The sequence below is a fragment of the Centruroides sculpturatus genome, unplaced genomic scaffold (genome assembly GCF_000671375.1).
Source record: "Centruroides sculpturatus isolate CEXI.00-Female unplaced genomic scaffold, Cexi_2.0 scaffold582, whole genome shotgun sequence".
In the NCBI taxonomy this organism is placed as follows: domain Eukaryota; kingdom Metazoa; phylum Arthropoda; class Arachnida; order Scorpiones; family Buthidae; genus Centruroides; species Centruroides sculpturatus.
Window position 1 is genome coordinate 141745 of NW_019384742.1, and position 16305 is coordinate 158049.

The 16305-nt window shown below is 29.2% G+C and overlaps 2 protein-coding genes across 2 annotated transcripts in view; both read right to left on the bottom strand.

Moving 5' to 3' along the window:
* Positions 1-1917: 1917 nt before the first annotated feature.
* On the bottom strand, positions 1918-3862 carry LOC111628399 (cartilage oligomeric matrix protein-like). Its single transcript, XM_023372173.1, has 8 exons — positions 3790-3862; positions 3290-3468; positions 3179-3227; positions 3027-3114; positions 2777-2960; positions 2609-2706; positions 2319-2458; positions 1918-2125 (listed from the first exon to the last, which is right to left on the bottom strand). The coding sequence occupies exons 1-8, from the start codon at positions 3860-3862 to the stop codon at positions 1944-1946; spliced, it is 993 nt and encodes a 330-aa protein (XP_023227941.1). The 3' UTR covers positions 1918-1943.
* Positions 3616-16305, bottom strand: part of LOC111628402 (cartilage oligomeric matrix protein-like) — a 123877-nt gene continuing 111187 nt past the window's right edge. Inside the window, exons 10-25 of the mRNA XM_023372176.1 lie at positions 15885-15962; positions 13506-13658; positions 10500-10604; positions 9343-9450; positions 8642-8810; positions 7234-7352; positions 7004-7056; positions 6822-6907; positions 6645-6740; positions 5773-5951; positions 5662-5710; positions 5510-5597; positions 5260-5443; positions 5092-5189; positions 4802-4941; positions 3616-4608 (exon numbers count right to left, since the gene is read on the bottom strand). Coding sequence (XP_023227944.1) covers positions 4427-4608; positions 4802-4941; positions 5092-5189; positions 5260-5443; positions 5510-5597; positions 5662-5710; positions 5773-5951; positions 6645-6740; positions 6822-6907; positions 7004-7056; positions 7234-7352; positions 8642-8810; positions 9343-9450; positions 10500-10604; positions 13506-13658; positions 15885-15962 — 1887 coding nt within the window. The 3' untranslated portion in view covers positions 3616-4426. The remainder of the gene's footprint in view (positions 4609-4801; positions 4942-5091; positions 5190-5259; positions 5444-5509; positions 5598-5661; positions 5711-5772; positions 5952-6644; positions 6741-6821; positions 6908-7003; positions 7057-7233; positions 7353-8641; positions 8811-9342; positions 9451-10499; positions 10605-13505; positions 13659-15884; positions 15963-16305) is intronic.

Here is a 16305-nt window from a genome sequence, read left to right on the forward strand (position 1 = left end):
TTTCCTTTTTAACGTTTATATTTGTTTAATTTTTAGTTAAAAAAAATAAATGAATAAAACCTATGAGTTACGAATGACCTTACAATAAATATTAGTCGATTTAAATACAGTTGACCCCCCTATAACACTGTTGATAATTCCGTTTTATATGAATTCTATGTTGTACGAGTCGCTTAAATTTTACAAATACGTGTGCCTGGTTGCGAACGGCTCACGTATTTGTAAAATCTAAGTGACTCGTACAACATGGAATTCATATAAAATGGAATTATCAAGTGTTATAGAGGGGTCAACTGTAGATTAAAATGTACGTATATTGTAGAAATTCTGAAATTATGATTAGGATGGCCAAAGATTGGGAAATTTCCGGGTTCAAAATTGTATTATATAATTTAAAAGTTATTGAAAATTTCAATTAATTTTTTAAAGTATTCGGTTAAACTCAATCTCTAGAACTATTTACCAAATTCAATTTATACAAGAGGTTTATTTTCGTATAGCTAATCAAATACTGGTTTTTTGAACTATATTTTACGTCATCGCTTCCGGTTTTGTGTTGGTTTTTTTACGAAAAACGTTTTGTTTATCTATTAACAAACGGCACTGCAACAACCTATTAATTTCTTTAACCAAGATGCTAAACGACTAGACGAATCGTTTCTGTTAAAGATAAGAAAAGTAGACGAGAGGACACGAAAACGATATAACAGAAGTCGTTTCGGTAAAATTAAAACTGGTCGAGCGCCCACGAATTGCGAAAATTTTATGACTGTCAATAGACCTAATCGAGTAAAACTTTTTAAATATGCAATATCTAATATTAATATTACTGGAAGAATATTTAACTGATTATTTTTAAGTAATATTGTCTGTGATTTATGAGAAAAGTGTACCACTATTAACACAAACACGTGCACTTACGTTGTATTCTTACTGTTATCCTTTTAGTTCCTATTTATCATGGAAACACTGTTTCAAATAAGTATTATTAATTGCTATTGTAATATACGTAAAATGCTTTTTGACGAATTGATTTAATTTTTTTTAACTTGATAAAATAGTATTTACACAGAATCTATGCAATTACCGTCTTTTAACAATTTCTTAACGTTTCATTTAAATCAATACAGAAAAAAACCTTTGATTATAATTCAATTCCCAAGAAAGTAAAGATGAATTACCTCGATATATTTACTTTTGAATATATACGATCGACATTATAAAATCTTTCGAACACTACATTACTGTTCTACGTTTTTTTTGTGTCTCCAATTTCTTTTCGGCCCACTAGTGGTCGAGTGAATAAAACCACTTAACACTGATAGTCAGTTTCGGGTTCGTGCCTGACCGAGGGATTGGTCACGTGGAATTTCCCGAGTTTTCTTCACTCGTCTAACACCTAAATAGACGTTTCCAAGTTCTTCCTGAAAGCCCTCCCCCATTAGCATATCGCTCTGTTGTTGCATTGCCTCATCCCATGAAACTAAACTAATTAGATTTTTTAAGTAAAATAAAAACAATATAATTCTGTTAAACAAATTTAAAAATTGTTTTCTTTTTTTAAATTTTAGTTTTGGGTAACTAAAATTATTTTTTTTTTTTTGGTGACGTAAACAATTATTTACTTTTCCAAGAAATTAACTAATATTTATTGTAAGACCATCCGTTTTAGGTGGCATTAGAAACCTTTATAAAACACAAATAAATGAATAAATAAAATAAACTTTAAATTATTTTTATATATTTTTCAGGTAGATAATTCCTTTCTCTAACTGTACACGTTTGTAATTAATGGATCGAGCGAAAAATTATTAAAATACATTACGTATAAATATTGCACTGTTATACGTGCTACGTCGCGATATTGCTGTATAGAATAAAATTGAAAAATATTTCATTCAGCTCTCANTAGTAGAAATATATATATATATTTTTTCTTTTTTTTAATAATTCCTCCGGCCGGACCTCGAAGATTTTCTTCTTAATTCCGCAGGAACGATGTTTGGATATTCTGGTACCCTCCTGTGGCCAACATTTGGTATATCAGAAGGTCTTGTGTTATCGATAGCTACTTCTGCTTTCAGATAGTCGGGTAGTTCTTCGTATACACGACTCGGTACAGCCTCTAGAGATTAAAGATATCAGAAAATATTATTGATTTCACGTTTAAATTTTGTTGAATTTTTTTTCCTAAAGATGAAATTAGTACATAAATCCCTTTAGAGGTTTAACCCGTAATCGGAAGAATTCATAACTTTTTCTTCTTCAAATGAATTAGAACAAGATTAGAAATAGAGAATTTTCTTTATGTTTCTTACCATTGCAACGATATACAAGATCTGACCAAATGATTGTCTCTTGGGAGAAGCAGAAAACTCCTAAACGTCCTCCTTTAAGAGTATCATCATAAATATTACCACTATCAGCAACCATATTCTCTCCTTCGAATATCCTTAACCTGTAGAAAGAATATTAATTAAATATACTTAAAATTTTGAATTTCTCTTTCTAAAACATTGTATGGGAGTTTGAAAATTTTCTGATTACAAGAAACGAAACTAATTTAAATTTATTAGCATTGATTTTAATTAAAATTTTATATATTGACCTAATTAATCCAATTTTAGGACGATGGAGTAATAGCCAACGGTACGCAGCTTTCTCTTTCCATCCAACATTTCTGGGATCTTTCCACAATAACTTAACCTATAATTAAAAATTTAGTTGATGTTAATTAGTAAAAACTTCAAAAACATTAATTAAATTTCTCTCCTACTTGTTCTTCAGTATCGCCAGTGTGCCATAATGAATTTCTAAGCATTTCACCAGGACCAGTTTCAGATTTGACAAGTTTTAACTGTATACCAGGTTCTGCCACAGCTCTAAAAGGTGTGGCTTGCCAATAAGTTTGAGCTTTCTTCTTCCACATCACGACATAAAAGTTAGAATTGTCTTGGTAGCTAAAGAAGGATATAAATAATTAAATATTTATTTATAAAAATAATACGTTAAACAATAATTTTTACCTAAATATGAAGCCCACGTAATCATCATCGACCTCTGTATCGACGAAAAAAGTACCCTCAAAATCTACTCCTCCGAAAGCGTGGAGACCTGAAATATTTTAAAATTTAATAATTTTCTAAAACTTTTTAGACATATTTAGTAACAGACTTACCAACAGCCAGGCCAGGATCGCTATTCATTGTTTGAACAATCTCCGCTCCCTAAAGTAATTACATTTTTAAGGCTGGATAGATAAAGAGAAATTTATGAAAGTTACACTTACTTTATTGTATATAACCCAATGAGGATCGATCTGAGATTCGCCTTCTGGATCGAGCACTACTGTTTGATATTCTCTAAAATCGGTAGCATATATCCTCCTGTTATCTGGGCACACGTCGTCTTCATCTGGAACACCGTCTTTATCGAAATCACCCCTGCAAGCATCTCCCACCCCCGTATCTACAATAAAATAAAAGATCAAATAAAAGTGTTACATATAATAAGATAATTTATATTTCAGTTGTGAACATTTTTTTTTTTATAATTATAAAAGTGATAAATGACAACGCTCAAAGGTACGAAACGAAAATTGAAAATGTTAAACAAATTAATTTTATTTTTATTCCTTTAAAATGTTTTTTTTTACATATACAAACATCAATTTACATGATATGTGAGAATATTTGGCCAATATTAATTTGTATATTTATTAATTTAGATTTTTCTGAAGAAGTTTAATTAAGAATGATTTTTTTTTTGCGTCAGGGATATCTAAACAACCATCTTGAAGCCAATCATTAGAAAAATATAAAGCCATAAAAAGGCCTTGTTCCTTAAAATTTCCATTTATCATACCACTTCAAATTCTTAAGCTATTCGTCTCAGTATATTCAACAGGGTTATACAGTTATAACCAGGACAACTCCTCTCTAATTAGCTTAACTACTAAAAAAAAAGCATTTGTAATCATCACGCTAGTCCCCTTTAAGGGGGTAATCTTGATTTGCTTTTTCCACATTCTTCCATAAGTGTATGTATGTATATATATATATTTTAAGTAGCACTCTGTTAATTAAAGTAAGTCAAATCTACAAACAAACGAACACATTTAAAAAAATCACAAAAATTATCATTTAATAACAATTAAAATTTTAGTAAAAGCAATTTTTCGCGAATATATATTAATTAAAAACGCGAAAAACATAGTTCGTACCAAAAAATGCATTTATTTTTTTCTCTACATTTCCTTAATGGAATTACCCTTATAACTCCAACAACAGATGTGTGTGTGTGTGTGTGTGTGTGTGTGTGTGTGTGTGTGGTTTTTTTTGTTTTATTATAACCGACAGGTATTAAATTTTAAAATGTTTATATAACTTTTTAATTTTTATTTATATATATATATTTTTTCTTTTTTTTAATAATTCCTCCGGCCGGACCTCGAAGATTTTCTTCTTAATTCCGCAGGAACGATGTTTGGATATTCTGGTACCCTCCTGTGGCCAACATTTGGTATATCAGAAGGTCTTGTGTTATCGATAGCTACTTCTGCTTTCAGATAGTCGGGTAGTTCTTCGTATACACGACTCGGTACAGCCTCTAGAGATTAAAGATATCAGAAAATATTATTGATTTCACGTTTAAATTTTGTTGAATTTTTTTTCCTAAAGATGAAATTAGTACATAAATCCCTTTAGAGGTTTAACCCGTAATCGGAAGAATTCATAACTTTTTCTTCTTCAAATGAATTAGAACAAGATTAGAAATAGAGAATTTTCTTTATGTTTCTTACCATTGCAACGATATACAAGATCTGACCAAATGATTGTCTCTTGGGAGAAGCAGAAAACTCCTAAACGTCCTCCTTTAAGAGTATCATCATAAATATTACCACTATCAGCAACCATATTCTCTCCTTCGAATATCCTTAACCTGTAGAAAGAATATTAATTAAATATACTTAAAATTTTGAATTTCTCTTTCTAAAACATTGTATGGGAGTTTGAAAATTTTCTGATTACAAGAAACGAAACTAATTTAAATTTATTAGCATTGATTTTAATTAAAATTTTATATATTGACCTAATTAATCCAATTTTAGGACGATGGAGTAATAGCCAACGGTACGCAGCTTTCTCTTTCCATCCAACATTTCTGGGATCTTTCCACAATAACTTAACCTATAATTAAAAATTTAGTTGATGTTAATTAGTAAAAACTTCAAAAACATTAATTAAATTTCTCTCCTACTTGTTCTTCAGTATCGCCAGTGTGCCATAATGAATTTCTAAGCATTTCACCAGGACCAGTTTCAGATTTGACAAGTTTTAACTGTATACCAGGTTCTGCCACAGCTCTAAAAGGTGTGGCTTGCCAATAAGTTTGAGCTTTCTTCTTCCACATCACGACATAAAAGTTAGAATTGTCTTGGTAGCTAAAGAAGGATATAAATAATTAAATATTTATTTATAAAAATAATACGTTAAACAATAATTTTTACCTAAATATGAAGCCCACGTAATCATCATCGACCTCTGTATCGACGAAAAAAGTACCCTCAAAATCTACTCCTCCGAAAGCGTGGAGACCTGAAATATTTTAAAATTTAATAATTTTCTAAAACTTTTTAGACATATTTAGTAACAGACTTACCAACAGCCAGGCCAGGATCGCTATTCATTGTTTGAACAATCTCCGCTCCCTAAAGTAATTACATTTTTAAGGCTGGATAGATAAAGAGAAATTTATGAAAGTTACACTTACTTTATTGTATATAACCCAATGAGGATCGATCTGAGATTCGCCTTCTGGATCGAGCACTACTGTTTGATATTCTCTAAAATCGGTAGCATATATCCTCCTGTTATCTGGGCACACGTCGTCTTCATCTGGAACACCGTCTTTATCGAAATCACCCCTGCAAGCATCTCCCACCCCCGTATCTACAATAAAATAAAAGATCAAATAAAAGTGTTACATATAATAAGATAATTTATATTTCAGTTGTGAACATTTTTTTTTTTATAATTATAAAAGTGATAAATGACAACGCTCAAAGGTACGAAACGAAAATTGAAAATGTAAATTTAATAAACAGAGTTTTGTGTCAATTCTTAAACGAATTTATTCATGAAATAAATTAATTTAACAAAAAAAAAAGTATTAAAGTGTATAAAAGAAGGTGTAAATTTTGAAAATTTACATAATTGTTTTCTACAAATATATATATATATTATATATAAGGATATAAACAATGGTTAGTTTCAATTGAAGGAACTCGCATTTAAATTAATCTAAATGTCTAAATTTTATTTTAAATGATCAATTCTACATTTTATGAAATTAGGCCTATATAAAACTAGTAATTTAAAAAAAAATAATTATATATAATTTGAGGTAGTAAAATTTTAAAATGTAAACTTTTATCATTTCAGTTACGTTATTAATTTAAAAAAATAATAAAATATTCATTTGCATTTTTAAAAAATGTCAAATTTCGTTTATAAAACGAAATTGATTAATTTTAACTTTTTTAAAAATGAAATTTGACATTTAAAAAAAATACAGATTTAAAAAAAGTTGTCAATTTTAATAATTAAAATTTTGAAATGTAAATTACAAAAAGTATAACTCACTGTTTGTATCTTTTTGGTCGGGATTTGGTACAAGTGGACAATTATCAATGCTGTCAGTTATATTGTCATTATCTTTGTCAAAATCGCAATCATCACCTAAAGTAACGATTAAAAATATATATATTAAATAACAAAACGAACTTAATTATAATTCTACGAAGCTCAACTACAGCTTGCCTATTCTGTCAGTATCTGTATCCAATTGATCACTGTTAGCCACATCTGGACAATTATCGATATGATCTGGCCATCCATCATGATCTCTAATAAAACATAGTTTTTTTTTTTAAAGTAAATTTTACTCGAGTTTTTAAACTGAAATATAATAATTAAAGAACAATATAATGCACCTGGCTCACCTATCTCTAGGGCTATCACAAACATCTCCTATTCGATCTTTATCGAGATCTTCCTGAAGTTTTAAGAAATTACTCCAATAAATACTAATTAAATGGATAATTACTTAATTTTTTTAATGACTAAAATACTTAAGATAAAACTGGGAAAATCAAGATTTAAAAAAATGTGGAACGAAAGATAATTAAATAAAATTACTTAATTACAAAAGCTGTAATTATTTTAAGATTACCTGATCGGGATTTGGTACTGATGGGCAATTATCACAAACATCTCCAAGTCCATCTCCGTCTCTATCAACTTGATCTCCATTTGGTATGGCACGACAATTATCCAATAAATTATGAATTCCTTAACATAATAGAGAAAATTGTGTAATTTAAATTTAATAAATTTAAACACAATTATAGAAGTTTAAATGTGTAAGTGCGAAAATTTTAATTTAAATTTCAAGTAGAGAGTTTCACAGTGAATTAAATTATATAAAACTTTTCTGAAGCAAAATTTAATATTGAAAATTTATTAATTCAATTTTAAAATTTTCTACTTAAAAAATCGTAATAAAGTAGCCAATTTTTGAGTGTATTTTTTTAAAAATTAAATTTATTTGTAAAGTAAACAAATCGCAAATTAGAAAAAAATTAAATAAAATTTATTTATAAAAAAATCCAATTTTTAAATCTCAAGAAAATCAGCAACGAGTTGCTCAACTTTCTCGTCAACATTTAGTGGCACCTTTTTATATTTTTAACTATTATAAAATGGTAAAAAGCTTAATGTTCAAGATGGAGATGAGTTTTATAAAAATTGTAAATGCTAATAACGAGTAAAATAGTCATTAAATCTGATCCTACCGGAGATACACAAGACCTTTATCTCCCCACTTTTTCTGACCTTTAATCACCAAAATTTAATAGCATCAATCGCCTTAATACACAAATCTTCCTGAAAAATTTCAGAAATTTTCGAGAAAAAACACAGGAGTTATTAAGCTTCAAAGAGTGAATAAAATCGTGCCCCCCACATACACTAACACCCATATATACAGAAAAAAAACCCGGATTTTTTTTGCATTTCTCGACGTTTCAACGTATCCTGAGCACAAAAATGTAAAAACTGGGGGGAGCATATTTTGACCGATCGCCTTACTTTCCCTCTGTTATATATAATAGCAGGAAAAGTAAAAAATGAGACATAAAACACCAGTTTTGAATTTTTTAAAAAAGTAAAATTGTTATTTTTTTAAATTTCTGATTATGACAAGAAATTGATTTTTAAAATGTATAACTTGAAAATTTGATACAACAATCAATTGTCAGAAAACAAAATTTTCTAATTGATTACTTTTATTGAAAATCAATTTGACGCAGAAACGTAATTAATAAATGACAAATCATAAATTTAAAAATAAATTTAAAAAAAATGTAGTCAAAATGAAATAGATTAATGATCAAACGAAGAATTTCTAAGGAAAAAAAAATCAAGAATCTTTACCAATGAAATTTTAAAATGATAATGTGTAATGATAAAATATGTTACTTTCTCAGCGTAATTTAGAAAATTTTAACGATGATTTAACGACATATATTATAATGACAGTGTATTGATGATCATCAGAGAGAATCCAATTAAAAACTCACCATCATTATCAATATCTTGGTCACATGCATCACCGATGCCATCACCATCAGAATCCAATTGATCTGCATTGGGGACAGTTGGACAGTTGTCACAAGCATCACCCAATCTATCTGGAGAATCTTCGTCCGTGTCTTCTTGATTGGGATTAGGAACGAGAGGACAGTTATCCTGACAACAGAAATCCTTTATTAGATAAATAACAAAATTAAAGAGAAACGAGTAAAGTTACTCCGTTCTACATTCAAACTTAGGGTTTCTTTGACGTCATTCAGTTTTTATTGATCTCTTTTAAACAGATTTAAATTACACTGTTTGTTTTATAATTTTAATCTAAAATATATTTAAATTCCTTTTTAACTACAATTTTTTAATGTAGAAAACATATTTTTACACTTAAAAAATGTAATTGGAAATGCTTCTAGACGATTGTTAGATCTAAAAAATATTTATATATATAACACTCCACAAATAAAAACTTAAGTATTAAAAAAATACAGTTGAAACACAAACAATTTTTTCAGAGTTATTAGCTGAAAGAAAAAGAATTATTTTTTATTTTTTTGGTTAGAAAAATTCCTAAGAGATCCGATCGAAAAATTAAATTATCAAAAGAAAAATAGTACGAAAGTCAATTTTAAAATTATTGCTTTAAATGTAATGTAAAAAATGTAAATAATTTCTTTTAAATAAATAATCTTACAGGATTGTTAGGAATGTTATCTCCATCAGCATCTTCATCACAAGCATCACCTAAACCGTCACCATCAGCATCATCTTGACCACTGTTTGGTGTATCTGGACAATTATCCTAAAATTAAATAAGATTATCATTGTCAAGGCTAGAAAATATTACTTTTATTTTATAAATATATAAAATCGTTTCTTATATATATATATATCCAATGGCTATTTATTTTTCTAATGTTTTTCCAACTTGTTTACTAGTTTTCACTTGCTTTTCTCCTGTAACTGTGATCCTTCATACAAGATTAAGAAACTTGTCGACTTTAGGACATCCCAAGATGGATCACAGATCATCAATAACAAAATTTTCTTGTGGAAATGTGATTAGAGGCGAATAAAATAACAGGAAAAGTAACCAAATACCATAAAATTTGCTAAAATAATTAGCATAATAGCTACGTAATAAAATTCAGATGTAAAATTTAATTAAATTTTATGAAATGTTTTTGAAATTTGCGAATTTAAAATGGATTAAAAATATCGAATTAATTATTTATAAATGTTAAACTGTATTAAAGTTAATAACAAATGATCAATAACGCAATTTATTAAGTATAAATTTGAATAAAATTATATAAGTAAATTTTTTTTTACTACAATTTCTTCTATAGCAATATATAAAATTCGATTAAATAATTTATTTAATGGTAATTTATAAAGTGGAAATAATTAATTTATGAAACTTAGCTTGACATTAAAAATTTCCCCCCCTTTCTTATCTAAATAAGTTAAGTTTAACAAGTTTGCAAACTTGATCGTTTAGAAAAGAATGTTGAAAAAAGAATGGGTTCTATAAAGAACGAGAGTGAAATGTGAAAGGAACTCATATTTTCTGAAGAATTCAGATTTATCAGAAAATGTAGATGAACTTTATAATCGATAAATTCGATGTCTTTCAAGACAGAGGAAGAGAAATATCCACTTCCTAAACACATTCTGCTAGTAGCGGATCGATGAGTCACGCCACGATGCAGCAAAACTTGAGAATATTCTTGTAATGTGCTTCTTGATTACTCGAAATATTCTGATCAACATAAGTATGCACACTTCATTTGCATTCGAATAAATTTTCGCCAGGAATAAAGTTTTGTACTTTATAAACTTAAAACTTACAGCTCTACATTTTGGATGGTTGCAATTCAGATCATAATCGGGCCAGCTGTCTAAATCTCTGTCTGGTCCACATATTTTACCGCTACCTGCCCAGCCTACACGACACTAAACACACATACAAAAAAAATAAAACATACATTATATATATTTTTTAAATTGTAGAAAAGATNGGTTAATGACATTGAACCACGCCCATCGTCGCACGTTTAAGCGAATTGCAAAACGATATCGTTTAAATTTTAACGGGGTGTAACTACTTATCTTATTAATAGACCGAAAATATTTTATTAAACAATTTTATTAATTTAATTAACTTTAAGAGCATTTAAAAATCATTTTTCTTCGTTAATTTAAGTTTTAAAAATATTTTATGAAATTTTATAAATATTTATGTATTCTTAACTGTATAATGTATCTATAAAATGATTTGCTTCCACGACTTCAAACTGTAATTATGATAAATATAATAAAGTCAGGAAACGGTAATTCTGTTTATAATATAGGAAAACAGTCATTCAGTATAGGAAGCTTAAACTTGATAAGAATAATTATTCCTTAATTTAGGAGCATCCTAAAATGATATGTTATCCATAATGCAGTTAAGAATATTTTTTGAATACGTAAACGTTAAAAATCAGTAAATTTATATTAAAATTAATAATTTATCATCTTATGGAGCCGAAAATACAAAGCTGTGCTATTTCATATACAATTTTACAGGGGGGATTTACACAAACTAACACGAGGCCCTATAGTTTAGGATTTCGTGCTATGAGGAACCTGGTCGCTCTTTCCTCAAAAATTTAATATGTGTTATCCATTATTACTTGCTGAAAAATGTATGTTCTTGCTTAAGGCTAAGGTCGACAGGGAAAAGGAAAAACGGGAGCTATTACCCCCTGGGGCCCGGAAAGAACTAAACAAAAAAATTTTGATTAAAAAGCCTAAAAAAATGAATTTATGAAATTTCAATGCGTAAACAGAGGGGGAAAAGATAGTAATAAATCGAATCACATTAGAGAAAGAGACTGAAGTTAGGGCCTTTCGAATCCCTTTGTATATATTTTTTGACGGGCCTCACTATATTGTGCAACAAATCACTTCCCAGGATCTTGCTTAAGATCATATGTGTTAAATTTGATCCAACTTTAATATCTTTTAATTGAAATGTGCAAAAACTATATATATTTTAAAGCCAATTTGGGCGATATATTAATAAATAAATTTAGATAAAATACTTTAAAAATTAATAAAAATTCATAATAATTATTCATAATATTGGAAGACTTTCACAAATCAGTTATAAGTTTTATATCGCATGGTAGATCTATAAGTAAGACGATAAAGCTGTAGAAAAAGATGTCGTCTTCATGCATGAACATCATTTTGAAGATGGACGTCTATAGCAACAAAAGTCTACTCTTGGTAAAAAACTGAATGAATAATTTATATTCAAAGTCCAAGCATGGATTTACCAAACACCTGCTATTCTGCATAAGAATCAAAGAAGTTTTATACTTTAAAACAGGAGTGACAGTTCCCCCTTCTTTCGTTTTTATTCTCTTCGAGCCTTTATAATTTACAGGGTTTTATGTAATATAAAGCACCTCATATTTTCGAAATTAAAGAAGATTTTTTGAATAAATCATTCTTATATTATGGATTGATTCCATTTGGATATTTTACTTTTTAATGATATCCAGATTAGGCAAAATAAGTAGAAAATTTTTGCAATTTATAGGCAACTTCAATAATAATAATAAGTTTTTTTTCGAATTTCTAGATTTTTATTTTTATTTTTTAGAATTTAAAGCAGATTAATGTATGTTTTCATTTAGTGTATATATTTTTATAACGAACAAGCAGAATATTCTTAAGCTGGATTTTTATTTATTTATTTTGAAATATGTCATGTGGAATAAAATAAATCTTTAGTAAGAAAAACGTTTTAATTTTTATCAANTGGGTGTAATTTCAGCTATGTGTTGACATGTTGTGTTCCGCTGTGGACGAACACCTCCAGAAAACTGTCTTTTAGTGCGGTGACATTTTCACGACTAGAAAGGTTAAATTTAAACCTGTTCATAAATGAATTAACAGCTATTCCAAATATTATCCAAGTCACTTCTTTGAAACTAATTTTTATTAAATTAAATTTTGTAAAGAATATATTAGTTATACAGAGGCGTATTTAAACATTTATCATTGGAGGCATAGAGGCTCATTTTTCCGACTGATACCTATGGCTCATACATATAGTCGGGGAGGCAAACGGGGCACATGACCCCCGGAATTGAGTAAAGAATTCCACAAATTACAATCGTAAAAGTGATTGAGGTTTGTAATCTTATTATCTAATTTGTAATTACACTCTCGACCATGGGATTGAGGGTATGATTACAAATTGTCTCTCTTTTTCTAATTATTCAATACTGTATTCTATAATCTATTTCCGATAAAAACCTAAAAAATTAAATTAAAATCTATTGATGCAGTTATTTGTCGCCAAGCTTTGATCCCCTATAAAATTTCCTGTGGACGTCTACACTGATAGTTTATACAGTATCATCTAATGTCTTTTCTTCCCCCCTCTCCTTATCTCCCTGTCCTTTCTTTACACTGCATTATTTCTCCTAATTCCGAAAGGATATATATTGTTTTTGTTTTCGTGTCACAAATATGTCGACTATTCAACAGAATTTTTCGGCATTGAGGAACAAAAACCACTCAAATCCTCTATATTTTTACCCTATAGTTATACAGTGAATAGGGTGATCCGAAATCCAGTTTTAACAAAGGTAAAGAAGGGTCAGTTACTTCTGTTAACTGACTTTCAAACTATTCTGTATTAATTCTTTAAAACTAATATGTTATATTTTTAATATATAGATCGTTTAAAACTAATTTTAAATTTTATTCTTTTTAATATAGAAAATATAAGAGTTTTATTTGAAATGGCACCATTCTAGTAGTTATAAAGTTGGCCACAGTAACATAATTGCTCACCTTACAGTGATATCGGTATTGACCTCTACGTCTTTCACACTCAGCATGTCCATCACAAATGGTTCCATCTGGACAAGTACCCGGATGAGGATGGCAACCAAACGTCTGGTTGCCAACAAAACCTTCGATACATTCTCCACATATGAAAGAACCCTTAACATAAAAAGACATTCGAGCGAATTAATATAATTTATTAAACTCCAGATCACTAGTAGAAATATATATATATATTTTTTCTTTTTTTTAATAATTCCTCCGGCCGGACCTCGAAGATTTTCTTCTTAATTCCGCAGGAACGATGTTTGGATATTCTGGTACCCTCCTGTGGCCAACATTTGGTATATCAGAAGGTCTTGTGTTATCGATAGCTACTTCTGCTTTCAGATAGTCGGGTAGTTCTTCGTATACACGACTCGGTACAGCCTCTAGAGATTAAAGATATCAGAAAATATTATTGATTTCACGTTTAAATTTTGTTGAATTTTTTTTCCTAAAGATGAAATTAGTACATAAATCCCTTTAGAGGTTTAACCCGTAATCGGAAGAATTCATAACTTTTTCTTCTTCAAATGAATTAGAACAAGATTAGAAATAGAGAATTTTCTTTATGTTTCTTACCATTGCAACGATATACAAGATCTGACCAAATGATTGTCTCTTGGGAGAAGCAGAAAACTCCTAAACGTCCTCCTTTAAGAGTATCATCATAAATATTACCACTATCAGCAACCATATTCTCTCCTTCGAATATCCTTAACCTGTAGAAAGAATATTAATTAAATATACTTAAAATTTTGAATTTCTCTTTCTAAAACATTGTATGGGAGTTTGAAAATTTTCTGATTACAAGAAACGAAACTAATTTAAATTTATTAGCATTGATTTTAATTAAAATTTTATATATTGACCTAATTAATCCAATTTTAGGACGATGGAGTAATAGCCAACGGTACGCAGCTTTCTCTTTCCATCCAACATTTCTGGGATCTTTCCACAATAACTTAACCTATAATTAAAAATTTAGTTGATGTTAATTAGTAAAAACTTCAAAAACATTAATTAAATTTCTCTCCTACTTGTTCTTCAGTATCGCCAGTGTGCCATAATGAATTTCTAAGCATTTCACCAGGACCAGTTTCAGATTTGACAAGTTTTAACTGTATACCAGGTTCTGCCACAGCTCTAAAAGGTGTGGCTTGCCAATAAGTTTGAGCTTTCTTCTTCCACATCACGACATAAAAGTTAGAATTGTCTTGGTAGCTAAAGAAGGATATAAATAATTAAATATTTATTTATAAAAATAATACGTTAAACAATAATTTTTACCTAAATATGAAGCCCACGTAATCATCATCGACCTCTGTATCGACGAAAAAAGTACCCTCAAAATCTACTCCTCCGAAAGCGTGGAGACCTGAAATATTTTAAAATTTAATAATTTTCTAAAACTTTTTAGACATATTTAGTAACAGACTTACCAACAGCCAGGCCAGGATCGCTATTCATTGTTTGAACAATCTCCGCTCCCTAAAGTAATTACATTTTTAAGGCTGGATAGATAAAGAGAAATTTATGAAAGTTACACTTACTTTATTGTATATAACCCAATGAGGATCGATCTGAGATTCGCCTTCTGGATCGAGCACTACTGTTTGATATTCTCTAAAATCGGTAGCATATATCCTCCTGTTATCTGGGCACACGTCGTCTTCATCTGGAACACCGTCTTTATCGAAATCACCCCTGCAAGCATCTCCCACCCCCGTATCTACAATAAAATAAAAGATCAAATAAAAGTGTTACATATAATAAGATAATTTATATTTCAGTTGTGAANCGGGCTGCAAGTTTTAATTACATTTTTAATTTATTTCATTTAAAATATATGCTCTCCACCTCAAATTAGTAGTGGCTTGTTCCTGTACAGTACGTCATACGTTTCCTGTTAACGATAGAGTAACACCTTTCAGGGGAAATTTTAAATCGAAATCACATGACTTTCTATCTAGACTGGAAGTTTCTCGGGGCCTCCTACTCCAATGCTGTTTGCGCGTTTGAATTCGGTATTTATCTATATAACTCCGTTCTCGAAATTAAAGGACAGTCAGATAGACAGACAGACGGACGGACGACAGTGGGAATTTATAAGTCTACGATTTTTTTCAAATTGCAGCCCAATCACTACTTACAAAAAATTTGGAAGTTAACACAATTTTTACCAATTTTTTAGTTTTAGAATCATTAAATACATTAGTCCTCCCCCGTTTTTTAAAGAAAATTTTGAGTATTAATTTATAATTAGTCTAAAGTATTCGTAAATGAATTTTTTAATGCTATAAATATACATTTGCGATTTATATCAATGCAAAAAGTACTCACAACTGTGTTTACGCATTGAGAATTCTCCACACACCCTCCATTTCTTCCTTCGTCGCACTCATTGATATCTAGACACAACTATTAAAAAATATACATAGATATTGCATATTATAAAGCACATAAATTAAAGAGAAATAATAAATTTAAATTCTAAAAAAAACTGAAATTTTACAAAAGAAAATTGATTAAGCTAAACATTCCTTTCAATCTTTCAGTAGTTTTAAATAGGAGAATAGAAAACTGCGGTCGACTGAGGACAAACAATCGATAGGAACAGAACATTAATTTTGTTACTAACGTCAAGCAAAGCTTTGCAATGATCAAACATTGTTTCTCGTTATATACACTGTAGACGGTGATATATCTTCTATATTAGAACTTCTATCACTTACAATGGAAGCTATGCGAAGGGATAAGGTAC

What these genes read in the sequence shown, in the direction of transcription:
- LOC111628399 (XM_023372173.1), bottom strand. Translation starts at nt 3,862, where the DNA reads ATGATAAATGGAAATTTTAAGGAACAAGGCCTTTTTATGGCTTTATAT. An exon ending in TACGTGGGCTTCATATTTAG is followed by an intron (nt 2,961 to 3,026) that starts GTAAAAATTATT and finishes ATCCTTCTTTAG; the next exon opens with CTACCAAGACAATTCTAACT. An exon ending in TCTTGTATATCGTTGCAATG is followed by an intron (nt 2,126 to 2,318) that starts GTAAGAAACATA and finishes TTTAATCTCTAG; the next exon opens with AGGCTGTACCGAGTCGTGTA.